Source organism: Dendrobates tinctorius, unplaced genomic scaffold (genome assembly GCF_039654945.1).
Source record: "Dendrobates tinctorius isolate UK_male_01 unplaced genomic scaffold, ASM3965494v1 ptg000116l, whole genome shotgun sequence".
Lineage (NCBI taxonomy): Eukaryota > Metazoa > Chordata > Amphibia > Anura > Dendrobatidae > Dendrobates > Dendrobates tinctorius.
Genome location: NW_027361784.1, coordinates 12,570,249 through 12,594,543, shown reverse-complemented (window position 1 = coordinate 12,594,543; position 24,295 = coordinate 12,570,249). Strand labels below are relative to the sequence as shown.

At 38.4% G+C, this 24,295-nt stretch overlaps 1 protein-coding gene across 8 annotated transcripts in view; it reads left to right on the top strand.

Moving 5' to 3' along the window:
• CSMD3 (CUB and Sushi multiple domains 3) overlaps window positions 1–16,485 on the top strand; it is a 1,871,449-nt gene extending 1,854,964 nt beyond the window's left edge. For all 8 annotated transcript variants that reach the window (XM_073590214.1, XM_073590213.1, XM_073590210.1 and 5 more), the window contains 4 exons: window positions 2,618–2,730; window positions 5,487–5,574; window positions 11,465–11,597; window positions 14,890–16,485. In XM_073590214.1, coding sequence (XP_073446315.1) covers window positions 2,618–2,730; window positions 5,487–5,574; window positions 11,465–11,597; window positions 14,890–15,049 — 494 coding nt within the window. In that variant the 3' untranslated portion in view covers window positions 15,050–16,485. The remainder of the gene's footprint in view (window positions 1–2,617; window positions 2,731–5,486; window positions 5,575–11,464; window positions 11,598–14,889) is intronic.
• The last annotated feature ends 7,810 nt before the right edge of the window (window positions 16,486–24,295 follow it).

The window sequence follows — 24,295 nt, the reverse complement described above, 5'->3', positions numbered from 1 at the left end:
ACAATGCTGCATGTGTATGTCAGTAGTCACCATATGCTTAGCTGGAGAGCCAACAGCAACTTCACATGCAGCATGAGCTTGGACAAGTTGCTGGGTCCAGAGTCTGTGCTGAGCAGTCATCTCAGCGGCTGAGCCTGAATGGGAGACTGCTGCACCAGACAAGGCTTGGGATCTATCCCGTGCAGTGGGAGAATCCCGGTGCCTAACATACAGTGTCAACAAATTCCTCAGCAAATAACAATTCAATTTAAAAAAATATCATAAAACTCTAAGGGCATGTCACGGAGTGACTGACCAGTGTGACATGACCCATCGGTTGGTTGGTCACAATAGCACAACGCTAATGGAATAGGGGAGAGGAAGCCCCTGACAAAAGGGAATCAGAGACAGTCACCTCCTGAGCCTGACCCTTTTCTCACCTAACACCCTATGTAGGTCCTTACCCCTGCTGATGTCAGGATACATTATCCTTATTTGTCACCTAGATCTCCCTTGGCTAGTGCACTGGCAGGCAAGGAGCTCTAGCCTCACCTCTGCAGATAAAACACACAGGGCGAAGCAACAGACACCAAACGAACAAAGTAACAAAAATACAACACTTAGCTTGTGCACACCGCTGCTTAGCTCCACACCACAGATAGCACAGCAACAGGACTCCAAACACCAGACTTGGCTGACACCAGAGAGCTGCTTCTCCAAAGGTTGGTCTCCGAAGAGGAATTGTATCACCAACAGTCAGTTGATGCATCAGGTAACCTTTTAAAGGATGAGGGAATGGGCAGCAGCAACATCAGCTGACCCAGCAGCACTGCATTAACACCAGTTCGCCAGCGAGGAAAAACTGCCTTTAACCCTCACTGGCATGAAAGGAAAAAAGTTTTAAAGTGAGTGGAACCAGAGCTGCCACAAATCCAAAAATGGATCAAGACAGGGCTCATTCAGATGTCAGTTTATTTCATACGAGTTCTTTCCATATTTTTCAAGGATAGAACATGTACCTTTTATAGTCTATGGCGTTGTTCATATGTCCGTGCAGACTTATTGGTCAACACAAAATCATGGAGACATGTCGGATTTGTATTCTCTCATCAAACTTGACAATGCAAGTTTATGGGTCTGTAAAAAAAATTGGGCATTAATCAAATGTCATCTGTGCACTGTCCATTTTTCACAGATTTATAAACTTGAGAAACCTTCATATTTTTTTTTTAATTTGAGAACTGATGAAACTTTGACCCATCTCTGATGGTAAAAACTGACACATTGACTAAAGATGAGCAAATATATATGAGTTGAACTGAATTCTACTCAAATATTACAAAAAAATAGCATTTGCCAAAATTCAGATTTTTCTGTAATTTGAGTTTGCACATATTCAGCAAGATGGCAGCAATTTTGATGGACTTTAAGAGCTACCAAAGGGTTAAAAGATAAAACAAATTCCTTATACTCACCTTACTGCTCTCCTCCCTAGCCCCTCCATTCCTCACCATCACTAATCCAGTCCTTGTCGCATCTTCAAATCATCATCACAAGAACTGAATCTGTGGGCCTCACTACCAGAACTCCCAGTCTAGTGTTTTGGCTCATGCGCAAGCGCATATGGTCAAGGCACATGGTATGACATTATAATGTCATGAGCATATATGAGCTTGACTAGCGTAAAGAGGCCCAGGGACTCATCGCTAACGGCAGCTATGAGAAGATGAGAGGTGGACCAAAAGGGTGAGGAGCAAAGGAGCTGGAGATGTGACCAGTAAGTTGAGTATAAGTTTTTATTTTTTACACCTTTATTTATCTCTAGCTGAAGAGCCCAGTGTTGCCGGGGCATAGTAACTAACTGCCGTCCTGCTCTCTTCCTCCAGAGCCCAGCTCTCCACCCACTGTCCTGCAGTCTCCCTCAGCAGTCCAGCTCTCCATCCACCATCCTGCTCTTTCCCTCTGCATCCCCTGTCTCCACTTGCCTTCCTGCTGTCTCCCTCAGCAGCCCAGCTCTCCATCCACCATCCTGCTCTCTCCCTCTGCAGCCCCTGTCTTCACTGGCTGTCCTGCTGTCTCCCTCAGCAGCCCCACTGTCTCTCTCCACAGCCCAGCTCTCCATCTACAGCCCCTCTCTCGCCCTCCACAGCCCCACTCTCTCCCTCTGCAGCACCGCTCTCCATGTCCCACTGTCTCCTTCGCAGCTCCGCTCTCCACCCATGTCCCGCACTTTCCCTCTGCAACCTCGCTCTCCATCTGCCAGTGGGCGGGGCTATGTGGAGTGGGCATGGTTTGATACATACACACACGTACATACACTCAGCTTTACATATATAGATACTCTGCCATCTTGAGTGACCCCAAAGGATAATAAGGGATATTAATTTTGCAGAGAGGCAAATTTAGAAATAATCTGATCTTTTCATCGCTAACTCTGACCAAACTATGATTAATCTCTGATCAAAAGCACTGATGAAACTCAATTGTTTTGCATACAAGAAAAATCACCAAAGTCTAATTCGGGCATAAGATAGAAGTGCCCTTTTAACAGAGGTACAATTTTTTAATAATTTGTGTAAAGTGCTAGATTTTAAATTTTTAGGCTTCATGTTTCACTTATAACAATTTTATTTTCCAGGAATTTACAAAAGCCAAGAAGCTCGCTTGATCCTGCACATAAATTCAGTAAAATCATCATCTCACACTACCTTGAGCAAAATGAAAGATGAGAAATGGGCAATGGACGGATTTGTAAGCATAAATCAACTATAACATGTTTATCATGCTTGAGTGGATAAGAGATTGCTCCTGTGAATCAAGATGAATTAATATTGTAAAAATAGAGTATTAGAGTATGTGGAAAAGCATGCAAGCGTTTCTAGGAACTTTTCTTCCTGATCCTAAAATAGAATACTCTCAGCCCATAATAGGTTTAGTTTTGGTGACTAATAAACTCCTTATTGCCAGCTATGTGTTTTATCACAAATAAATTGATAAAATCCAGTCAATTCCGATATGTAACATCAGACTGGTCTATCAGAATACAAGATGATCTTCTACGGAGCCGGTTGCTTCTACAATAATTCTCGCCCCCCATGTGAGTAGAAAATGCTAAGCTGTCCTAGCAGCAGTTAATGAGATAACTAGAGATGACTGAATCTTCCAAGATTTGAATTTGGCACGTCATGCAAATTTAACATACACTTGCATTGAAGTTATTCTATACAATTTCAACATTCCTTCCTATACTTCTCCCATCTCGTACTTTCTCTTCAACTTGCCTAATGAGAGGGTTTTCCATGGTGAATTGGCTTTTGATGTTATTGCACATTGTGATGTTACATGCTCCGTCCCCAAGGCATGATTCAAGTGATGGGGAATGCACATTGTAACATTGGCATGTCATGACATGCGCCACAATGGCACAGCAACGCCAGAGGCCTAGTCAGCACAGGGAAACAACAACAAAAAAGAGATGTGGAGGAATGGATGGTGGGCTGAGTAGAGATGAGTGAAGACATATTTATTTATTTTTTTCGCCTTTATTATTATGCTCATATGGCACTATGATATTCTGCTGCAATAATACCGACATTATCTTTTCCGTCACAATCTAAATTCTCTGTTAATATGTCTTTGGAATGTGGAAGGAAAAAAAAGACCCCAATGGAAACCACAGAAACACAGGGAGAACATGCAAACTCCTTGCAGATGTTGCCCTCGGTGGGAATTGAACTCAGGACCCCAGTACTGCAAAGCAGCAGTGTAAGCCACTGAGCCACCATGCTTTCTGGATTCTATGGTTCCACAAAAAGGCAGCTGCCATTATGCTTAATTCCTGTGGAAGATATCGAAAAAAAATTAATTATATCAAGAATACGAATGTTTGTAAAATTTGATAATTAACTTCTCAAATAGATTCACTCATCTCTAGTGATAACATAAAAAATCATAGCTGCATCTCCAGTGGTCCTTGCTAATCTCTATTAACTTTGCTACATCACTGTAGTGCCCTTTTACCCAAACAACTGTTATTACCAATCACTGAGTGACCTCAGTTCCAGATTTCCAAGACCTGTGAAGGGCTGAAAACTGTCACATGGTTGTACATGCTGTGAACAAAGACCAGCAGGGACCATTAGCGCATCAGTGCTTGAGTATCAGGAGATTTATCTGTGGTGTACAGGTTATTTTTTCATTATATTGCATTGTCTGCTGTTGGGACAGTTTTATTAAAAAGAAAAAGCTGTTTAATTACACTATTTGCAGGCACAATGATAAAAATAAGATGTGGATATAAGTGAATATGCCATATAGGGTGAATGCACACGCTGCAGATTCACCTGCAGATTTGCAGGTAAAACTGCAGGTAAAGTGACCTGCGGTTTTCCTGCGGATTTGCCAGCGGTTTTCCCCTGCTGACTGACACCTGGATAATGGAACAGGTGGCAAACCACTGCGGAATCCGCAGAAAGAATTGACATGCTGCGGATTTAAAACCGCAGCAAATCTGCATGGAAAAATCCGCAGAATGTGCACTGAGGATTTGATATACCATTGGCTTACATGGTACTGTACAATGCCTGCGGAACTGCTGCAGATTCGCAGGGCCAAATCCTCTGCGCATCCACAGCAGAAACCGCAGCGTGTGCACATACCCTAAATGTTTTGTCTAAACTCTCAGAATTGTTTGTAATCCCAGGTCACATCATAAAGGTGATGGCTTTACGCAATATTCCTCTCACAACATCATACTATGCATAAAAGCCATTGTTATAGTTTATCATACCAGTCTCTTACCTTGACTACTGCATTTTACAAATCCAGTAAGAGAAGAACTGTCTTATAAAGTTTTATTCTTTCATGAAAGGGCTGGTTAGTGTGATGTGAGTCACTATAGTAAATATTAGTCCCAGAAGTGGAGAGAGAGACTACAATACAGCTAGTAAAAATATATACTACTTTTAGAATAAGTAGCAGGAGGTCAAGCAATCTGACGTCAGATCCAGGAAATGGCGCGTGCAACAAGGAGAAGTCAGAGACAAAATCCAAATCACGAGCCGAGGTCTGGAAAACCAGAAAGACAAGACAGTTTACAGGGAGCAGGCAAAAGAGAAGTCACAAGCAAAGGGTCTAAGTCCGGGAAGAGAATAAAGTCAAGCTGGGTCAGGCACAGAGCACAGAAGGATCAGTCTTACACAGGCAGCAGCAAGTGTATGATTGACACTAGGTGGAGGAGCTAGCATGCTTAAGTAGAAGACTAATCGAGGAAAGTGAACACAGATGATTGCAACACAGATCTCGCACAACCAAAATAGACTGACAACCCCTACACAAAGCAACATATCAGGCAGGAACAGAATGGAGATTGTGGCAGTTAGTATATTATTCCTTTGCCGGGATATAGTGCGAATTACATTTTTTTCTTTTCAAGTACATGATTGAAAAATAAAAATTGTATGAAGTCAGAAACAAAAATAAAAATGACATTGTGTTATGTTTGCAAGGTCTCAGCTGAACCAGATGGAGCTACTTATGTTTTTCAAGGGTCTATTCATGGGAAAGACTATGGACAATTTGGATTAAGAAGTATAGGTATGTGATCATTTTGTGTCATGTTATTAAGCTTTTATGTTGTGGTAATGTATAGCCTTTCTGATCCAAATTATGTCCTCTTTCTACATCTGTAATTTCCCATTTCCTTTACCTGTTTCAAATTTCCCATTAGGACCAACTTTTTTGGTGGCAGTCACTAACTCAGATAGGGTCCAATGAAATAACAGAGTAGGAAGACTTCACCCATGAAACAAGGAACAGTTATAAAAAATAACTACTAATTTTGGGCTAAGTTATGGCAAGATGACATAGTTGAACTAGAGAATTAGATGAAAATTGGTCATGCACATATAGACAGGGTTTAAAATTGCAATGTTAACTGTCATAAAAGAATTAGACTTTATAGTTTAAAATGTTCAGAAAGATTTGTCCTGAAAGGGAAGTCCACTATGAATTATCTTGTTTTGTTAGAAGAGTTTTTGAACAATAAGCTACACTATAGTATTCCATTGCTAGAAACCCAAGAGATCACCTGTAACTTAAGGCAGAAACTGGCATCAAGTATTGTTTTCTGCAGTGCCTCCAGATGAGAAATGAATCATTACAAGGTATACAATGAATTCAATGGGCTGAGTCCTCCAAAGTGAGAGACATCCTTTGAAACAGATCTCTGCTGTTTAATGGGTTGGTCCAAAATACAACTTAATTTTCATCCTAAATGCCTATCTCTCTAATGTCATAATTAGTGATGAGCGAGTATACTCGTTGCTCGGGTTTTCCCGAGCATGCTCGGGTGTCTTCCGAGTATTTTGGCATGCTCAGATATTTAGTTTTCGTCGTCTTATCTGCATTATTTGCAACTTGTAGACAGGCTGAATACATGTGGGAATTCCCTAACAAACAGGCATTCCACACATGTATTCAGGCTGTCTAGCAGCCACAAATCATGCAGATGAGACAACGAAAATTAAATCTCCGAGCACGCCAAAATACTCAGAGGACTCCCGAGCATACTCGGGAAAACCCAAGCAATGAGTATACTTGCTCATCACTAGTCATAATCTAAACTATTTTCTAATATACTTTAATTAAAAATTCCCTATCCTTCTTTAATTACACTAACTGCTTTTCTTTTTTTCCTACTTTGTTTGAGAAAACCAGTGCATGTTGGAATAGACAAATGAAGCATCATCAGGGGTCAGAGACTGTGGTCATTGTCGCAGGCCATGGCCCCTCCCTGAAATAAAGTGTCATCAGTGGCGTGCATTTCAGGGTCTGGGCTATGCTCTGTTCTGTCACCGAGCGATGTGCGCAATGAGAGTGCACTCCCTCACTGGCTCAGATCAGTAGTAATGAGCTGTGAACATTGTGTATTGTAAGATGAATACCTGGTTTGCAAAGACCAGTGCCGCCCCCACAAGTGACATCTCTGTATTCTGACACCGCACACTAACAGTGCACCAGGTTGCCGTCTCCTTACTGCTGATTGTGTACTTTGTACAGTGACAAAGCATGTAATACACCATTACAGAATGCTGTAGATAATCCCCTGATGGAGGTGGCTGCATCTTATATGCCTGTTAGGAATCTGGGTTCTATAATGCCTATGCGTAAATCCAGATTCACACATTTGTCTCCAGAGGCTAAGTCCTTTTTCCCAGCTTCTGAGCATGCCCACGGGACAAGCTCCCATTGGAGTCCAGGAGTCAGGTGCTCAGGTCCTGCTCCTGATTTCATTGGCTTGGCTCAGGGCTCTGGAGATTTCCGGCAGGTCCTGTACGCTATAAAAAGTGTGCAAGGCCGTTATGCCATGCGCTAGTATATTTATACTGCTGCTGTGTGTATGGTGACGGATGCTTGGACTGGTGACTGGCTCATTAAGAAACCCCTTCCCTCGGTTATTACGTCTGCGTGAGTGAGTGGTATTCTGTCAGCACCTGCGCTAGCGCCAGTGTGCTCAAGCTCCATCTTTCCAGCAGCTTAGCGTCCTGCATCGCGCTTGTGATATTTGCGGTTGCAGCCTGTCCAGGCGTGCGCAGTTGCGACGCCGAGCACACGTGTACACGGCAAGTCCGCTCGGCTGTAGCGACTGTATTTAACTACTCCGGTTTCCGGCTACCGCACATGTGCCGCTGAGATCCTGTGCTGATAACAGGCTCAGTGATACTTTGGTATTATTTTTCCCTGCAGCTCTGTGTCATTTAACAGAGCTTGCCTTTTTGCACCTGGGTGAGTTAGAACCCTGTGCATATTACCGCTGTAGTTCTCTGCCTCTCTCAGCAGCGGTTTTGTCATCCACCGCACGGTGGACCCCGAGTGGCGAAGGCACTTTAATTATTTATTTTTTTAGTGCCTTCCGCCACTCCTAACATATACCAAAAAATAGGTGACAGATTCCCTTTAAAAAGTAAAAAAAGATGGAATACCCAGGGGAGAAGAAGGAGCAAAATAAGCAAATACTGAACAATTTTTACCTGGTAACAGGTCCTTAGAATTTAGAATGCCCAAATGTTTAGGCTTTTTTTTTTAAATAGGAGTAGTCTGTTTATTATGATGATATGTACATAGGCTGTCCATGTAATAGTACAACTATTCTTCATATTCTTCACAGTCTTCAGTGTGCTATTGTACTATTAACCCTTAGTCAATGAACCTCAATAATAAAAACAAAAATCCAATAATGCAGAGTCCTAAAAGCATAAATATTTCCAATGCACAGTCCCTGATGACCACTTGGTCAATTACTCTTTGCTGCAGAAATAAATAATATTTATTTGCAAGTCAATGGCTCTATAGGTAAAGCACTTTATTGCATCAGTTCATATAATAAATGATTCATAGACTGTTCTGTTGTTGCCAATTTGTGTCAGTATTATTGAGAGCAATTTTGCCTACAGTTAAGAAAAAACACCTGTTTGTTTTTATAGATTTACCATAAACAGGAGCTTCATATTTACAATCTAATTATTCACTACGACAATGAACATATTACATTCCCTCGTGAACAGTTGGGCTGATAAAGTACCAAAATTGTCACTTCATTAAAAAAGAGAAATTATTAAACTATAAATTGCTCTAATCCTTTTTCTTTTGGGACAGAAATGCAACCCCTACACTATGTATACTGTATACAGAGAGAAAGATGTATATATATTGCACGGCTTAAGAAAGATGTAGTGATTTTATAGCAGAATGTATTGTGTCACTACGCAGATGTTGTTTTTATTATGTTTTCATAATATTCTATGAAATATAGCAGCGATTGCTACATGAATGTGGCAATTTCAGTGCATAGAAAACATATTTATTGCAAGTAAAATATGCATTTGATTTTTTAAGCTATGTTTCATCGCAAAGAAATGTCTGAAATAAATAACGATGAGGATGTCTCATCTCAAAAACCTGTTTCTACTGTATATTCTCATTTTAAGACATATGAATGGTATACCTGAGTATTTCTCTCTATAGCTTCCTCACCACCTCAACTAAACAAGGGGTTTAGTTAGGTTATGTACTTAGCTGAAAGGTCCCATTTATGTATTACATGGACCGTAGAGATGAGTGAATTTCCCAAAATTTATCTCGGGATGATTTACTCAAATTGGCCAAAAAACATTTGCCCTGATTACCATTTATTCTGTTTTAAAGGGAGTCTGTCACCCCATTTTTCGAGTATCACCTGCCAGCTCCGCCATCAGGGGCCTATCTACAGCATTCTGTAATGCTGTAGATAAGCCCCCGATGTAAACTGAAAGATAAGAACAAAGATTTAGATTATACTCACTACGGCGTCTGGTGTGGTCCAATGGGTGTCTCCGTCCCGTTCGGCTCCTCCCATCTTCAACGATGATGTCCTCCTCCTTGCTCCTTCCTCGGCTCCTGTGCACATGTACTTTATCTGCCCTGTTGAGGGCAGAGTACTGCAGTGCGCGGGCACCGGACCTCTCTGACCTTTCCCGGCGCCTGCATACTGCAGTACTTTACTCTGCCCTCAACAGAGCAGATAAAGTATGTCTGCGCAGGGGCCGAGGGAGAAGCAAGGAGGAGGACATCATTGTATGAAGATGGGAGGTGCCGGACCGGACCGTGACACCCACCGCACCCGCCCCTTCCCCCCGGTGAGTATAATCTAACGTGTCTTTCTAATCTTTCAGGTTTCATTGGGGGCTTATCTACAGCATTACAGAATGCTGTAGATAAGCCCCTGATGGCAGTGGCAGCAGCTTATAGGGCTAAAATGGGGCAACAGATTCCCTTTAAGGTCTCTCAAAACTCAAAAGTAAAATAAAGGAAGGGGCTAGGAAGAGAGTAAAACAATAATACTATTCCATTCATTCCTCATCTATATTAGGCAGATGCTTCACCGGTTCAGATATCGCAGTTCGCAGCAATGGTCTTCTGCTCACTTTGTGTCTTTGGTCTTCTTGTCCTTGGTTGTCTGCTCTTCACATCTTTGGTCTTCTGTCCAGGATCTTCTGGCATTGACTAGGCTTCACAATGTGATAAGATAAATTGTGCCCCTTGTTACCATGTTGTGATGCTTAATGAGCATTGGAAGATCATCAACATAAGAGTCAAAACAAGAAGACTGGAAAACCAAAGACAGGAAAATTGAAAAAGAAGAGACCAAAGACGTGAAGCAAGAGGAAGACAGGAATGGGAACTGCGGTGTTAGGAGTGGTGAGGGATAAGCCTAAGAAAGGTGACTATAATTGTTTATTATTATTTAACCATTTAACAGTTTATAAAAAATGCAGCAAGCATATTAGTGGAACAATGGTAGCAAATGTCCTGAATTGATGATTTACATTTTAGCTCGGGTGTATGTTCAGTTGGTAAATGATGGAGCTTTCTGTCCCATTATCTTTGCGGGAAGCCTAAGCACAGTCTCGCTTTCTTTTCAGCTATATTATCTTCCAGTTTTGTTTGCTGCCAAAAATGTTGGAGGTTATGCTCAAATATGGTTATTCCCAACCCTGAGAAAATTACAATTTGTAAAGTCTTACCTCTCTACTAACTAGTAGAGATGAGCAAATATTTCAATATTCAGTTTGGATTGCGATCTCCATATTTGCAATATTTGCCTAACAAATCCAAATGCCTTTGGAGTCAATGGGAATATGGATGAGCGAAAATGTTCTGAAACGATCGTCAAACATAAAATTGGCATGAATATGGTACGAATATGGCATATTCGGATTTGGCCATTGTATTACGAACATATTCGCTCATCTCTACTAACTAGCAGGGAAAGTCTGTGCACTTTATGAAGCCAAATGCCATGATTTTTACACAAGCGGTATATACAGATTTGTTCACATGTGCCTCTCCATAGTATGTGGCATTGAATAGAGAGTGTAGACTAGCTTTTGGGGATGATTTGGAGGATAGTTAACCTCCTTATTTCTCTGAATTAGCTCAGCAAACAGAAATGAGTTGTACTAAATGGGATCTGTCTGGGAGAATTTGCTTAACTCATAGCCATGTGAAAAACGATGTATCATCCAGATCAGCTCCTCAAACAAGGGACCCACTATGTAAGGAAATCCAAGTAGGACATCTAAACAAATCCCTTGTGGGACAACTCTCTAAGAAACAGTGTACTTGCACAACAGCTTGGTCAATTCCATGTAAATTACAACATTTTTCAAAGTTTTTTCTTTCAAGCATCAGTGCACAAACTGTTCTATTAAAATTTAAAGTCCCATTAAAAGATAATTTCCATGAATTGTGTTTTCACTGCTTGAAATTGAGAAGTGGCAGACTCAATTAACTCTTCCCCACCTCCTGTCATTTCCCACTGTTTGTTTATGGTCAGAAAGCCTCATGTGATAACGCAGAAATTATGACATAAAAATAAGATTTCATAATGTACTAATTACCAGGCGCTGTAGATAAGCCATATTCTTATCTTGTCTACTGTTGACAGGAATTAACATGTCAGAGGATAATACGTCAAACCAGTCACTTGGGACAAACAGCAGCTCTGTTGCAATTGCAATCCTGGTGCCTTTCTTCGCTCTAATATTCGCAGGTTTCGGCTTCTATCTATATAAACAAAGGTGAGATTCTAATATATTTCTGCAATAGGACTATCAAATAGTTCATGCTGATTTATAAAGTCATGGCATTACAAATCATATGCAGTTTTTACTGTTTATAATGTTATTACTGTTACAAAAATGTGTGAAAAAATATGAAATATGCTATAATTATTGATGATCATATTGTTTTTCATACCAAATCCATAAAGTTCCATTCTCCTGTGATGAGCCAGGTCTTCAGATGATTTTGCACATATTTGGGCTTCTAGATTTATTGATAGGAAATCAAGGTGCAATTGGGTACAGTTATGCCATAAGGCACTGGTTAAGAAGTCCATATATTCCATTTGTCATATTAAATAGGACTCCCTTCAAGTTTTTAGTCTCTAATATATTAAACTCATCATATTACTGGGTAGAAGCTATAGCACTGTATACTTACAAGTGCTCATTTTGCCCTCCGTACTGGTAATTTGTTCTCTTTTCTTTCATTAGGCCTATGACATCATGTGATTAAAAAAAAACTACTTGAATCCTTCTAAGGTCTATGAAGAAGCAGGAAGGCTCTTTTCCCTGCTTGAGTAATTATTAGAACTACAATTCTACATCACTGTAAAGTCCCTGGCAGCTTAGCTCCACTTCCTCTTGAACTCCTGACCCAGCTTTTCTGCTCCTCTTAGACTGCCAGGGACTTTGCAGTGATGTGTGATTGTAGCCCTAATGATGACCCATGAAGCGAAGAGTCTTCCTGTTTCTACAAAGAGCTTAGAAGGATTCAGCTAGTCAGTTTTAATCACATGATGTCATAGTCTTAATGAAAAAGAGATGAATTAGCTGGGTAGAAAGGCAAAATGAGCAATTGTAAGTTCAACGTGCAATATGACATGATGAATTTAATATATAAGGCTATGTGCACACGGAGTTTTTTGGCTCTGCGGATTTTGTAGTAAAAACCGCAGATAAATCGGCAGGACTTTATCTGCGGTTTTGCCTGCGGTTTTACACCTCATAATGGATGAGGTGTGAAACTGCAGCATTTCTGCACTTAAGAATTGACATGCTGTGGATTGTAAACCGCAGCAAAACCGCGCAGAAAAATCTGCAGCATGTGCACTGCGTTTTCCAGTTTACCATTGAAAACAATGGTACTGTACAACGCACCTAAATCTGCTGCAGACCTGCAGAAACGCTATGGATCCGTAGCAGAATCCGCACCGTGTGCACATACCCTAAAGAGGAAAAAACCTTTTGCTGGAAGGGCTTCTTTAACTAAAGGTTTCACTCTTAAAGTAGCAAAGATAGAATTTTCACAATTTACACAGAACAATTTTCACATCAACAATTCTTCCACTGTCTGTGAGACTGCCACTGTTTTTAGCTGTTACCAGCACCATTCTGGTCCCAATCCACGGTCTTGTGGCCCCAACCTCTAACTGACCCATCATCAGAGTTAATGGTTACAAGCTTTCAATGCAAATCTATGAGAACCAATTCTAGACTCATCCTCGCTCTCATAGACTTGCATTGAGCAGTGACTTTTGGATCGCCTAACAAACACTGGAGTAATCCGGCATGTCACAACCTTCAGAAGATACCGTAGCAGTGCCGATAGCAAAAGAAAACAGGTAGGTAGGTTTGATAATAGGTGCAAGGAACTTATATTACTTGCACTACTCCAGCGGTAAAATAATAAAGAGGAGGAGTGGGGACTTGTAGGATTGCTGCTTCCATCAGGTAGCGCTATAGAGTTTAAGTCCTCTTCCTATCTGAAGTGGCAATTTGTAGATGTATTATATAGGCATGCAAGACACGGAGAGACACCTTAAACATATTATAATAGACATGCTACTGGAAGCTGTGAGAAAATATTAAAGGTAGCCCTGATAGAGAGAGATTTTGGCAGATCAACTGGATGAATTTTCAATATATAATTTATTATTTTTATTATTATATAATAATTGTGTGAAAAATATCCATATCCATCATCTTTTACCAAGGGTTGGGAAAGGATATTGTATCAATGGAAGGGATGCAAACAAAATGCAAGAACCCATCTGCTCTAAACAAGTAAATATCTCCTCCTGATCATGAGTGTCAATCGATTCAAATACCATTCAGAACAATAATTTCATGCCTTTCATGCACTGCCGTAAGCACTCATGTTATTATGGTCTAAGAAATATTCAAAGCTTTTTTTGAAACCATGGCTAATTTCCGCTGTTACCAGATCCAGAGACCTACAGTTCCACAGCATAATAGTTCTCAGGATGTCAAGAACCTTGCAAGTCAGCATGTACAGTTAGGTCCATATATATTTGGACAGCGACAATATTTTTCTAATTTTGGTTCTAGACATTACCACAATGAATTTTAAGCAAAACAATTCAGATGCAGTTGAAGGTCAGACTTTCAGCTTTCATTTGTGGGTATCCACATTAAAATTGGATGAAGGGTTTAGGAGTTTCAGCTCCTTAACATGTGCCTCCCTGTTTTTAAATTATTAAATATTAAATATTTGTCTCTGTCCAAATATATATGGACCTAACTGTATATATCAAACATCAGCTAAAAATGCTACTACCTGTGATAATTTTAAAGTATCATTACCATGAAGATTTTTTTAATAAATCTGTTTATTTATGTATGTGATGTAGTGTGTATGTAATACTATACTCATTTACCGCCACCTTCTCCGGAATCCAGTGCTGTTCTGCTCCTCTTCTCAATGATGTCAACACTCTTCAAACTATCCGGCTCACTCCGTGCTCTATGCGTGAGCCAGGAGTCTCTTTTACAATGTACGTCGTTCCAACTTTCCATTGATGTACATTGTAAACACCGCTTCAAGGTCACGCAGAGCACAGTGTGACCCAGAGAGTCTGAAGAGCAGTGGGGTCACTGAGAAGAGGAGCAGAGCGTCGCTGGTTCCCAGAAAAGGTAGTGATAGGTGAGTATATGAGCAAACTCGTACTATGCTAAATGCACATATACACAGATTTATATAAAAATAATCTTAATTGCAGTGTTTCTTTAAGTAGCAATAATGGTAATGATTATTACTGCTTTATTTCATGTACTGCTGTTAGTAATACAAATAGTAACCACATTACTAGCGTTAATAATTATTTGTATTAGTATTTTATGCTATTAATTTTGTCTTAACATAACAATATTAAATTATGTAGAATAATATTGTATTATATTGGAATGTTTTATATAATAACAATTTTAATATTTTTTACATTTATCTATTCTAATGTTTTTATTATTATTATTATTATTATTGTTAATATTATTATTATTATTATAGGACTGCACCGAAAACACAGTACACAGGATGCTCTGTACATGAAAATAACAATGGTCAAGCAGCTTTTGAAAACCCAATGTATGACACTAATGCAAAATCCGTGGAAGGAAAAGCAGTACGATTTGACCCAAATTTGAACACAGTCTGCACAATGGTATAATGCTGGAAGACTTTTTTTTTCCTCTTCAGAAAATTGGGAAGCTGAGACGTACAGCTGTGCACTACTTGGTTCACTGCTACTATTAAAGCACATTTTTAAAACAAAAAGAAAAACAAAATCACGGGGTCTTGGAGGAGAAACAAAATCTAAGGAGGATCCATGCCGAACGGAACTGAAACAACTCTTCGTGTGCAACATGGGAAGTTTTCCAGCATATCCATTGCACTCTATGAGTGCTTAATTACAATTTATTTTCTTTTTTTTGAAAAAGGAGATTAATCTAAAACGCGAAACTTTGCATTTATTGGAGGAGCATCCATTATCAGTATTTACTGTGCTTTATAAACTATATTAGAAGGTCTCGAACAACACAAAACAAGCAAACCAATATATGGTAGAAAGTTGCTATAATCACTGGAGAAAATAAGATTAATTACAGGCATTAGGTATATTACATTTTCGTGCTTTGGCAACTTTGAAGAAGGCCCTTGTTGAGTTAATTGTTTCTTTTTTTTCCAAAAGTTGTTTTTCTAAGGCCTATAAAATACAGGAATTATTTATTTTCTAGCATCAGAACCAATGGCATTGAAAGGGAAAGGAAACATGTTTTCTAGGTATATCTATAGCAAGCCACTGTATCGATAACAATGGAGTGCTAGCCAGATCTTTCACCTAAATCTTTGTTTTTTTTTCAAGAAGTTTTTTGTTTTCTACACTATATGACTCATCATTAGTGAGCCTTGCTCATTGAATAATGTTAACTGAAATATCCCATGCTATGCATGTTATGGTTAACAATATATTTAAAGGGAACTTATTTTACAATGTCTAGATAATGAAATGAACCTTAATATTCTAATATGTGTCTAATTCTACTTGGCTTCCCAACATTTGTAAAATAAAAACACTACCAAGTTTAAAGGGTTATTCCCAACATTGACGTTATGATGTATCCACAGTAGAGTATTTGTAATCTGATCACCAGTGATCTCAAGATCTGGGCTCTGCCTCTGTGTACGGCTTCTTTTATTGTTCGCGGTACTGCCATAGATGGCTAAGATCCAACGATACAATTATTGTATCATGTGTGGCCGCAATTTCATACAGTTGGAGAATTTCAGAGCCCTATTCTAGGGATTGATGGGGATCCACTTAGGAGAAAGTTATCCTCAATTCTGTGGATATGTTTATGTATATATATATATATATATATACATATACATATCGAGCGGATATATGTGAATACGAAGCAGATGGTACTTAGACTTGGGTGTCTCTATTGCAAATGGGAAATGGGGTATGGGAAGACTACGGGTTTTCATAACTCTGCCCCTTTTTTAAACTACAATGTTGAAAAATCTCGTTTATTCTGAAAATAAAAAAAGAAAAAAAAATCTGTAATAAGAATTTTTTTAAATAAATTGTTTTAATCCGTCGACTGGAGTAGTTAACAATCACTTAGAATTTGCATTTATTCTTCCTTTTTTTGTTATTTTTCCTTTATTTTTTTTCTTGATTTCAATGGTTGAGGTGCGGAATGGTGAGTTACTGGTGATCAGTCCATTGTGTTATCTCATTACTGACTAGTTATAGTGCATCACATATTTATTTTAAACCAAAGAGGGTTATTAGCGGTGAAGTGCAAAGTGATGTTCAGACTGGATAGGGGTTGTGCATGTTCCTTTGCCATTTTTCAAATGAGACATGTAAGGCAGCTTTCTTTAACATATTTTAGCATGGTCTGGGATATGATTTAGATTGCATTATAAATATTTGTTACTAACCTCAAATGCTACGTAGTGGATGTCAAGAGCATTTCTTTTTATGAAAATATATTTTTTATTTGAACTTTTATTCCAATCATACCTCAAGATATAGTACAGAATTTGTCCTGATAAAGGAAGCAATTCCAATTTTTTCTACTATTATTCACTTCAAAAAATGGGAGCTGCAAAATCAGCTTCCACCCATGAACTAGACTGGCGCTAATTCTAAAAAAAAATAAAATAAAATGTTTACTTCTAATCCCAGACAATCACTTTAAGTTTTTTTAAAGACAACCCGTCAGCATGATTTTGTAATGTAAAGAGAAGACATGGCTGTAATGGTGCTGTTATACTTTGGGGAAAAAATCTGCTTTGTTGTTCCTCTTTAATCATCGTTTGAAGTGATATGCTAATTAGATTTCGGTGCCCTGGGGCTGGACTATGCTCTGGGTCTTTTTCTTCCTTTCTCTGATTCCCAACCACTCCACCTGCCTCCGGTCTCTGAATGACCTGCCTCCTGTTTGACCTCTCAGCAGTAACCAGTCATTCAAAAACCAGGGGCAAGTGGAGGGGCAGGGGGGTTACAGACAGGGAGGAGAAGATCCTGTGTACAATTCGGCCCCTGTGCACCAAAATTTACTCTTCAAATGGTGATTACAAAAGAACCACAAATTGGATTTCTTCATCAAAGGTATCAATTTAATCTGTATTACCGCCTCATTACAGCCATGTATTTACTTTGCATTACAAAATTGTGCTAATAAGTTCTGTTGAAGGCTAAGTTACTATTAGTGTTGGTGGCTCCATTGTAAATTTCATCAAAAAATGACTCCATGATGAAAACCAAATGGATCTTATTACATGTAATAGATCCCGTGGGACAACGTTGATGTCTGCCAGGAGATGGATCCATGCCTAGCCTAATTTTCACTTTTCTGTTCCAGTATCTAATGCTGATGTGTATTTAGCCTACCTAGCCATAACTTTTGTTCATGCTCAGTATCTCACATACAAAGTTACATATTTCACGTGGAATCAAAAAACCGTAAGGAATGGAAGCACCTGATATAGAAGATGGCTGTCATTTTCAGGCTCATTCACATATTGAATTAATAAAGATAATTATTTTTAACCAGAATTATAATAAAGTCCCTCTCCCTTTCTAATGATAATATTGATAAGAACTGTGGAATACATTTCATATTCAACTCAATTTGCTCTTTGATCTATACCATATTTCATAGTTACGTAATCGCATGACATCCCTTACGCATTAGATTAGGGTTAGTGATAAGAAGCCAAACTACAAAAATGTGTGATCTATGTACATATATTCTGAAGGATACCTGATAAAGGAATACCTAGCCTCTAGTAGTGCATGCAGCTAACACAAGTACTATGTAAACTGAGCAGTTTTTTCAGAATGGTCCAAATATAAACATGTCCATTATGTTCTGAAAACCAGCCAATTCTTTAAAATGTAGACTTTTCTTATGTTAACTTACTATTTTTAAGCAGGTAGTGAAAGATGGGATAAAAAATATATAATTCTTTCCTCTAATTATTATCTAACAAGCAACAGTAAAATATAGGAGAAACCTGTCAATCACTTGCAGCTTCACTGGGAGAAGCCGGCGAAGGGCAGAGCTGGACTTGTCTCGTCTTTTGCATGCTGCTCAGCTGGATCCTAAAAGCACCATATATTAAAATATAGCTTTTCAGAGAAAATCGTATCAGTGCAGAAAGGCTCTGCTTCATGATTCTTATGGTTTTGGCTCCACTAATCTGGTGACAGGTTCAGTTTAAGGGTTATTCTGATAAACATATAATAATGGGTCTATAAACTTACCATACAAAGAAAGAAAGTAGAGGTGGATGATGAATGTCTCCAACTTGTCTTTGACACCTCCAGTATTTAGCGCATAGCTCCTGTTATGAACATCCTAACTTTCCCCCATCAAACATCTCATGATAGACATCTCTTTCTATCTACACTGGAACCCCACAGTGATGTATCGCCTGTGCGACTTGAGCACAACTATCTAGCATGTGTGACTTGAGGCCCTCAAGATTACAGGGTTCACGAACTATGTACATTCTACAACATTTCCTTATGTACATAGATATAAGATTTGTGCATAAACACAAGTCCCTGCATTGATTTCTTATGTGTATGGCGGGACTGAAGGACTCCGATGTTATTGTGACTTGGTTGAAATAGTTGACAATAATGATATTGCATGTTTATATTTATAGCTCCTAAAAATGAATCTGATTTTATTGGAAAGGACATTTTCAGAAAAATGGTTCAACTCAAGAAAATATCTGATGTCAAGGGTTGGAGATTTGTATTGTATAAGATGTCAGTCTTAGATCATTAGGAGAATGTAAAGCATGGAAGAGTGGTAGAAAGAGGTGAAAGAGGAGAAATAAAGAGGTATAACACTGTAACGAGCTTTCTAGGTAAATGTTAAAAGTTTGAAATCTAGCATAATAAGTATGTCTTCCTTGCCCACTACTAGATTCTTCAATTGACATTGCTATCCATTGCCATAATGAGAACTTTGCCAACTTTAAAGTTTGAATATTTAAAGGACATAAATTGGTTCCAATCTAGCCCATTATGCATCATAGATGAAAAACAAGTAGGTGGAAAGGTGCACTGAGCTGCTTGGCCACCCCAAGGGAGCAACAAGCATCTGTTCTTGGTTTGAACAATCTTTGTGTTGATAGCTTCTTGAAACTTCTTAATATTATTTCTTGCATTGACACTTGAATCTTGGAAAAAAGTTGAATTTTCGGTGTTTGGAAGAAAAAAAATATTTCTTCCTAATAAAAGACAAGCTGGATTCCTGCCATTCAAAGTAGCAATAAAACTTCTGGTTACCATGAAAAATCCAACAGCAAACAGTTCACAAAGTGACAAAAATGGATTGCTGTTTATTGGTCTTACATTGAGATATACACCTCAAGCTTTAATTACATTTAGATATATTCTGTACAATTGATCATCATAGTAAGCGTCATAGACATTTTGTGCCGCTGTATCATAGCTGCCATGGCAACAGGTGAGTTAGTGATGTAATAGTTGACTTTTCTAATAGTCTTTTTGCTATCAGATTTCATTACAGAGAACACATTGTACATCTCTATTTATCAAGGTGAGGATGTGCAAAGTGAATTGCATGTGCACAGATGCATTTGTTTCATCTGCATCTGTCTAGAAACATTTCATGGATGCAAATAACAGCTCATCTGAGCAAACTGAGATATACAGTATGTCACAAAAGGTGAGTACACCACTCACATGTTTGTTAACGTTTTATTAAATCTTTTCATGGGACAAGAATGAATATGACACTTATGCAATGTAAAGTAGTCTGTGTACAGCTTGTATAACAGTGTAAAGTTGGTGTGCTCTCCACATAACTCAACACACAGCCATTAACGCCCAAACTTCTGACAGCAAGTGAGAGTTCCCTACTAAGTAAAAATGGACAAATTGTGCCCAGTTAGTCATTTTCCCTCCCCTGTTATTTGACTGAGTAGTGTTACAAAATGTGATGTTATCGCTCTCACACTCTAGTCACTGGAAATTCAATATGGCACCTCATGGCAAAGAACGTACTGAGAATCTGAAAAAAAATTGTAACTTTATTGACCATAGAGGTCCCACTGATGCTCAATAGCAAGGTCTCCAACATCCCACCAACTCCGTGATGTCATGGAGGAGTGAAAGAGTTAAGCTGCGAAGCTCTAGTGAACTCCATGTCCAAAAGAGTTAAGGCAGTGCTTAAAAATAATGATGACCAAAAAAATATTTACACTTTGTGTACAATCTGACCATTTCGACTTAGGGGTGTACTCACTTTTGCTGCTAGCGGTTTAGACATAAATGACTGTGCGTTGAGTTATTTAGAGAGCACACCAAATTTACATTGTTTTACAAGCTGTAGACTGACTACTTTACATTGTATCAAAGTGTCATATCTTCAATGTTATCCCATGAAAAGATATAATAAAATATTTTCAAAAATGTAAGGGACGTACTCACTTTTGTGATGTACTGTATGTATACATTTGTATGGAAACATTTTCTTATATCTTGTCTTTTATTCAGTTAAACCTCTGATGTTGCTTAAGAGTCCAGCAGACGGTCCTTGTCGGTAATTGACAACTATCTCTCTATACATAGTCATACACCAAAGGCTGTTTGTCACTCAATAGGACAGCCTCCTGGACTCCAAACCACAGGAAGAGAGAGTTGGAATCGCAATTAATAAAATACAAGTTAGAATGGGTCTCTATCAAGATCTGCTCAGCTCCTCCCGCTCTTTACTATATTGCTTGTAGGTGAGTAACCATATTCATTCAGAATAACAGGATCTCGTTATCAAGTAATTGTCTATTTTAGTTTGTTTCCAATAGTAAATACCTCTAAATATAAGAGACGTGAAAGTTAGACCCAAAGATCTTGAGTTTTCCAGATGAGTTGAGGTGCGTCTCACAAAATTAGAATATCATCAAAACGTTAATTTATTTCAGTTCTTCAATACAAAAGTGAAACTCATATATTATATAGAGTCATTACACACAGAGTGATCTATTTCACCTGTTTATTTCTGTTGATGTTGATGATTATGGTTTCCAGCCAATGAAAACCCAAAAGTCATTATCTCAGTAAATTAGAATACTTTATAACACGAGCTTGAAAAATGATTTTAAAATCTGAAATGTTGGCCTACTGAAATGTAAGTTCAGTAAATGCACTCAATACTTGGTCGGGGCTCCTTTTGCATCAATTATACTTCATCAATGTAGTGTGGCATGGAGGCGATCAGCCTGTGGCACTGCTGAGGGGTTATGGAGGCCCAGGTTGCTTTGATAGCAGCCTTCAGCTCATCTGCATTGCTGTTTCTGCTGTCTCATCTTCCTCTTGACAATACCTCATAGATTCTCTATGGGGTTAAGGTCAGGTGAGTTTGCTGGCCAATCAAGCACAGTGATACTGTTGTTTTTGTTATACTAGGTATTGGTACTATTGTCAACAACAATGCAGACAAGCAGAAGGCTGCTATCAAAGCAACCTGGACTTCCATAGCACCACAGTAGTGCCACAGGCTGATCGTCTCCATGCCACGCCACATTGATGCACTAATTGATGCAAATAATCATAATCATCAACATTAGCAGAAATAAACACTTGAAATAGATCACTCTGTGTGTAATGACTCTATATATATGAGTTTCACTTTTTGTTTTGAAGAAATGAAATAAATTAACTTTTTGAGGATATTCTAATTTTTTGAGAGACACCTGCATGTGTACCTCTCCAAGCAAAAGGTTTTTGGCATGAGGTCAGTAAAAACACTATCATAGATGTTTTCACAGATTCAATTCAGGGCTCTGTGCAAACTAGACAAACCATTTTATGGACCTTTCTTACTCAGCTTAGTGTGTTACTCAAAGAAATAAGCTTAACAATTTTTTTTCTAGTATACACTGTGGCTTAAAAATCTTCCAAAATAAAGTTTCAAAAATGCTACAGATTTGCTTTAACCTTAAGGCCTCATTCAGACATTTGTTTTTTACATCTATTCATGGTCTTCATGGATAGAACCCATATCCATTATAGTCTAGGGTGCTAGTCACATGTCCGTGATTTTTTGTGAGCATGTAGTCTACTTTTGATTGGAGTCATGGTTAAAAATCAAATATTCAAGTCTATGGGTCCATGAAAATTGCAGATAGCCCATGGTGTCATCAGTGCAGGATTGCCAATTAGGTATAGTAGACAATGGTGTTTTTTGGGGCCTTGCCAAATTAATGAAAAATCATACTGATTTGATATTGAAATAAGTTAATAATCAGCGTGCCGACATTGGAGGGCAAATTGAGCAATAGAACAATTATGTTTCAGCCCGTGTTGGATATAATCGAGAATTGACGCGTAGTAGAGAAGGGGAATTTATGAAATCATGCATGACAACTGTGTGATTGGTCACAAGAGGGAGTGAGAGTAGAGGAGAGGTAAGTTGTCACGAGTTCTCACTGGTTCTGGATCATACAGAGCATTGGGAACAAACTAGTATACAGTATATAGGCCTTTACCTTTTTTGAGTTACAATGAAGAATGAATACCTCAATTTTTCCTCTGCTTATTAAAACTTAATTGGTGTATTAAAATTGTTGTGAGAAAATTTTAAAATCAATTTGGAAATAATTTGCCGAAGGAGCCCCAACATTTTGACTGACAAAGGGCCTTCACAGAATTTACTTTGGCACTGTATGGCATCAGTATGCAGTCCTTGTGCTGTCCATGATTAACATTGTAATTAATTAAATTATGTTTTTCAATTTATTGATATATTTTTCCATACTTGAACATCACTGATTTTCTAAGGATGAAATTTACAACATTGACCAAACATTGATGAAAATTGATTGAAAAACACTGATGACACTTGGATCGTTTTTTTGCATATGTGAAAAATCATTGATGTCTGAGTGAGACTTAAAGAGGTTTTCCCCTTTAAACTTTTTTTTTCTAAATAATGGTGGCCATGTTTAAAATATTCAAATAATTTGTTACTTACCCTTCTCATGTCCAGCGTTGTGTCTCCATGTCTGCTCTAGGGATTATGTACTGGCTGCAGTGGTTTTGTAAAAACAATAAAACTGTAACCAATCACAAGGCTTAGAGGCTCATACTCATATCTGCTACATGATAACATCCCCTGAAGATTACTAATTCTATATTCTCTACAACAAATTAATAAATTAGTAAAGACTTCCTTTGCTGGGCTTTCCCAATTTATTAATTTTCATTTAATAGTAAACTGCCAATTTAGAGATTTTTCTCAACAGATTGTCTTATCTTTATTTTCTCTCATCAATTGTTTTAGCTGATATTATTTTCAGTTCCATGTTTTATTGAGTCATTGCTATTTTAATATTTAAAACAAAAGTCATCACGTAAGGTACCGTGAGGATCAAAGAAGTGAAAAACAATGAGGTTAATAAAATTATAAATTTTTATTAATTACAAATTAAAAATGACATAAATTGTATTAAAAAGACAGGACTGAGGTCTCCAACAAGGGGGGTAGGAAACAACCAGCAAAAGATATATGGTATCTCCAGAGGGTGCCAAATAGCTATTTAGAGTATATTCAAAATTCAAAATGAATCAGAAAAAATCCCACCAAAGTGTTAAAGGCCTATGTTCCAACAGCAATTACAAAGAACTTGCAACAGTGGGTACTGTAAGTACTACAAAAGGAAAAAATGGCCTAGTATGCCAATTGGCTAGAGAGGGACATAATATACAAAAGTTATATCTGGAATAGGGAGGCACAGCATGGAAATAACAAAAATAGGTTAGTACAATATAAAGGGTAAGATGTTCCAGAACGCCCCGGGAGGAAGCAACTTATGCGAAACAGTGCTGTCGGGCGGCGGTGGGGGAACTAGGTTCACC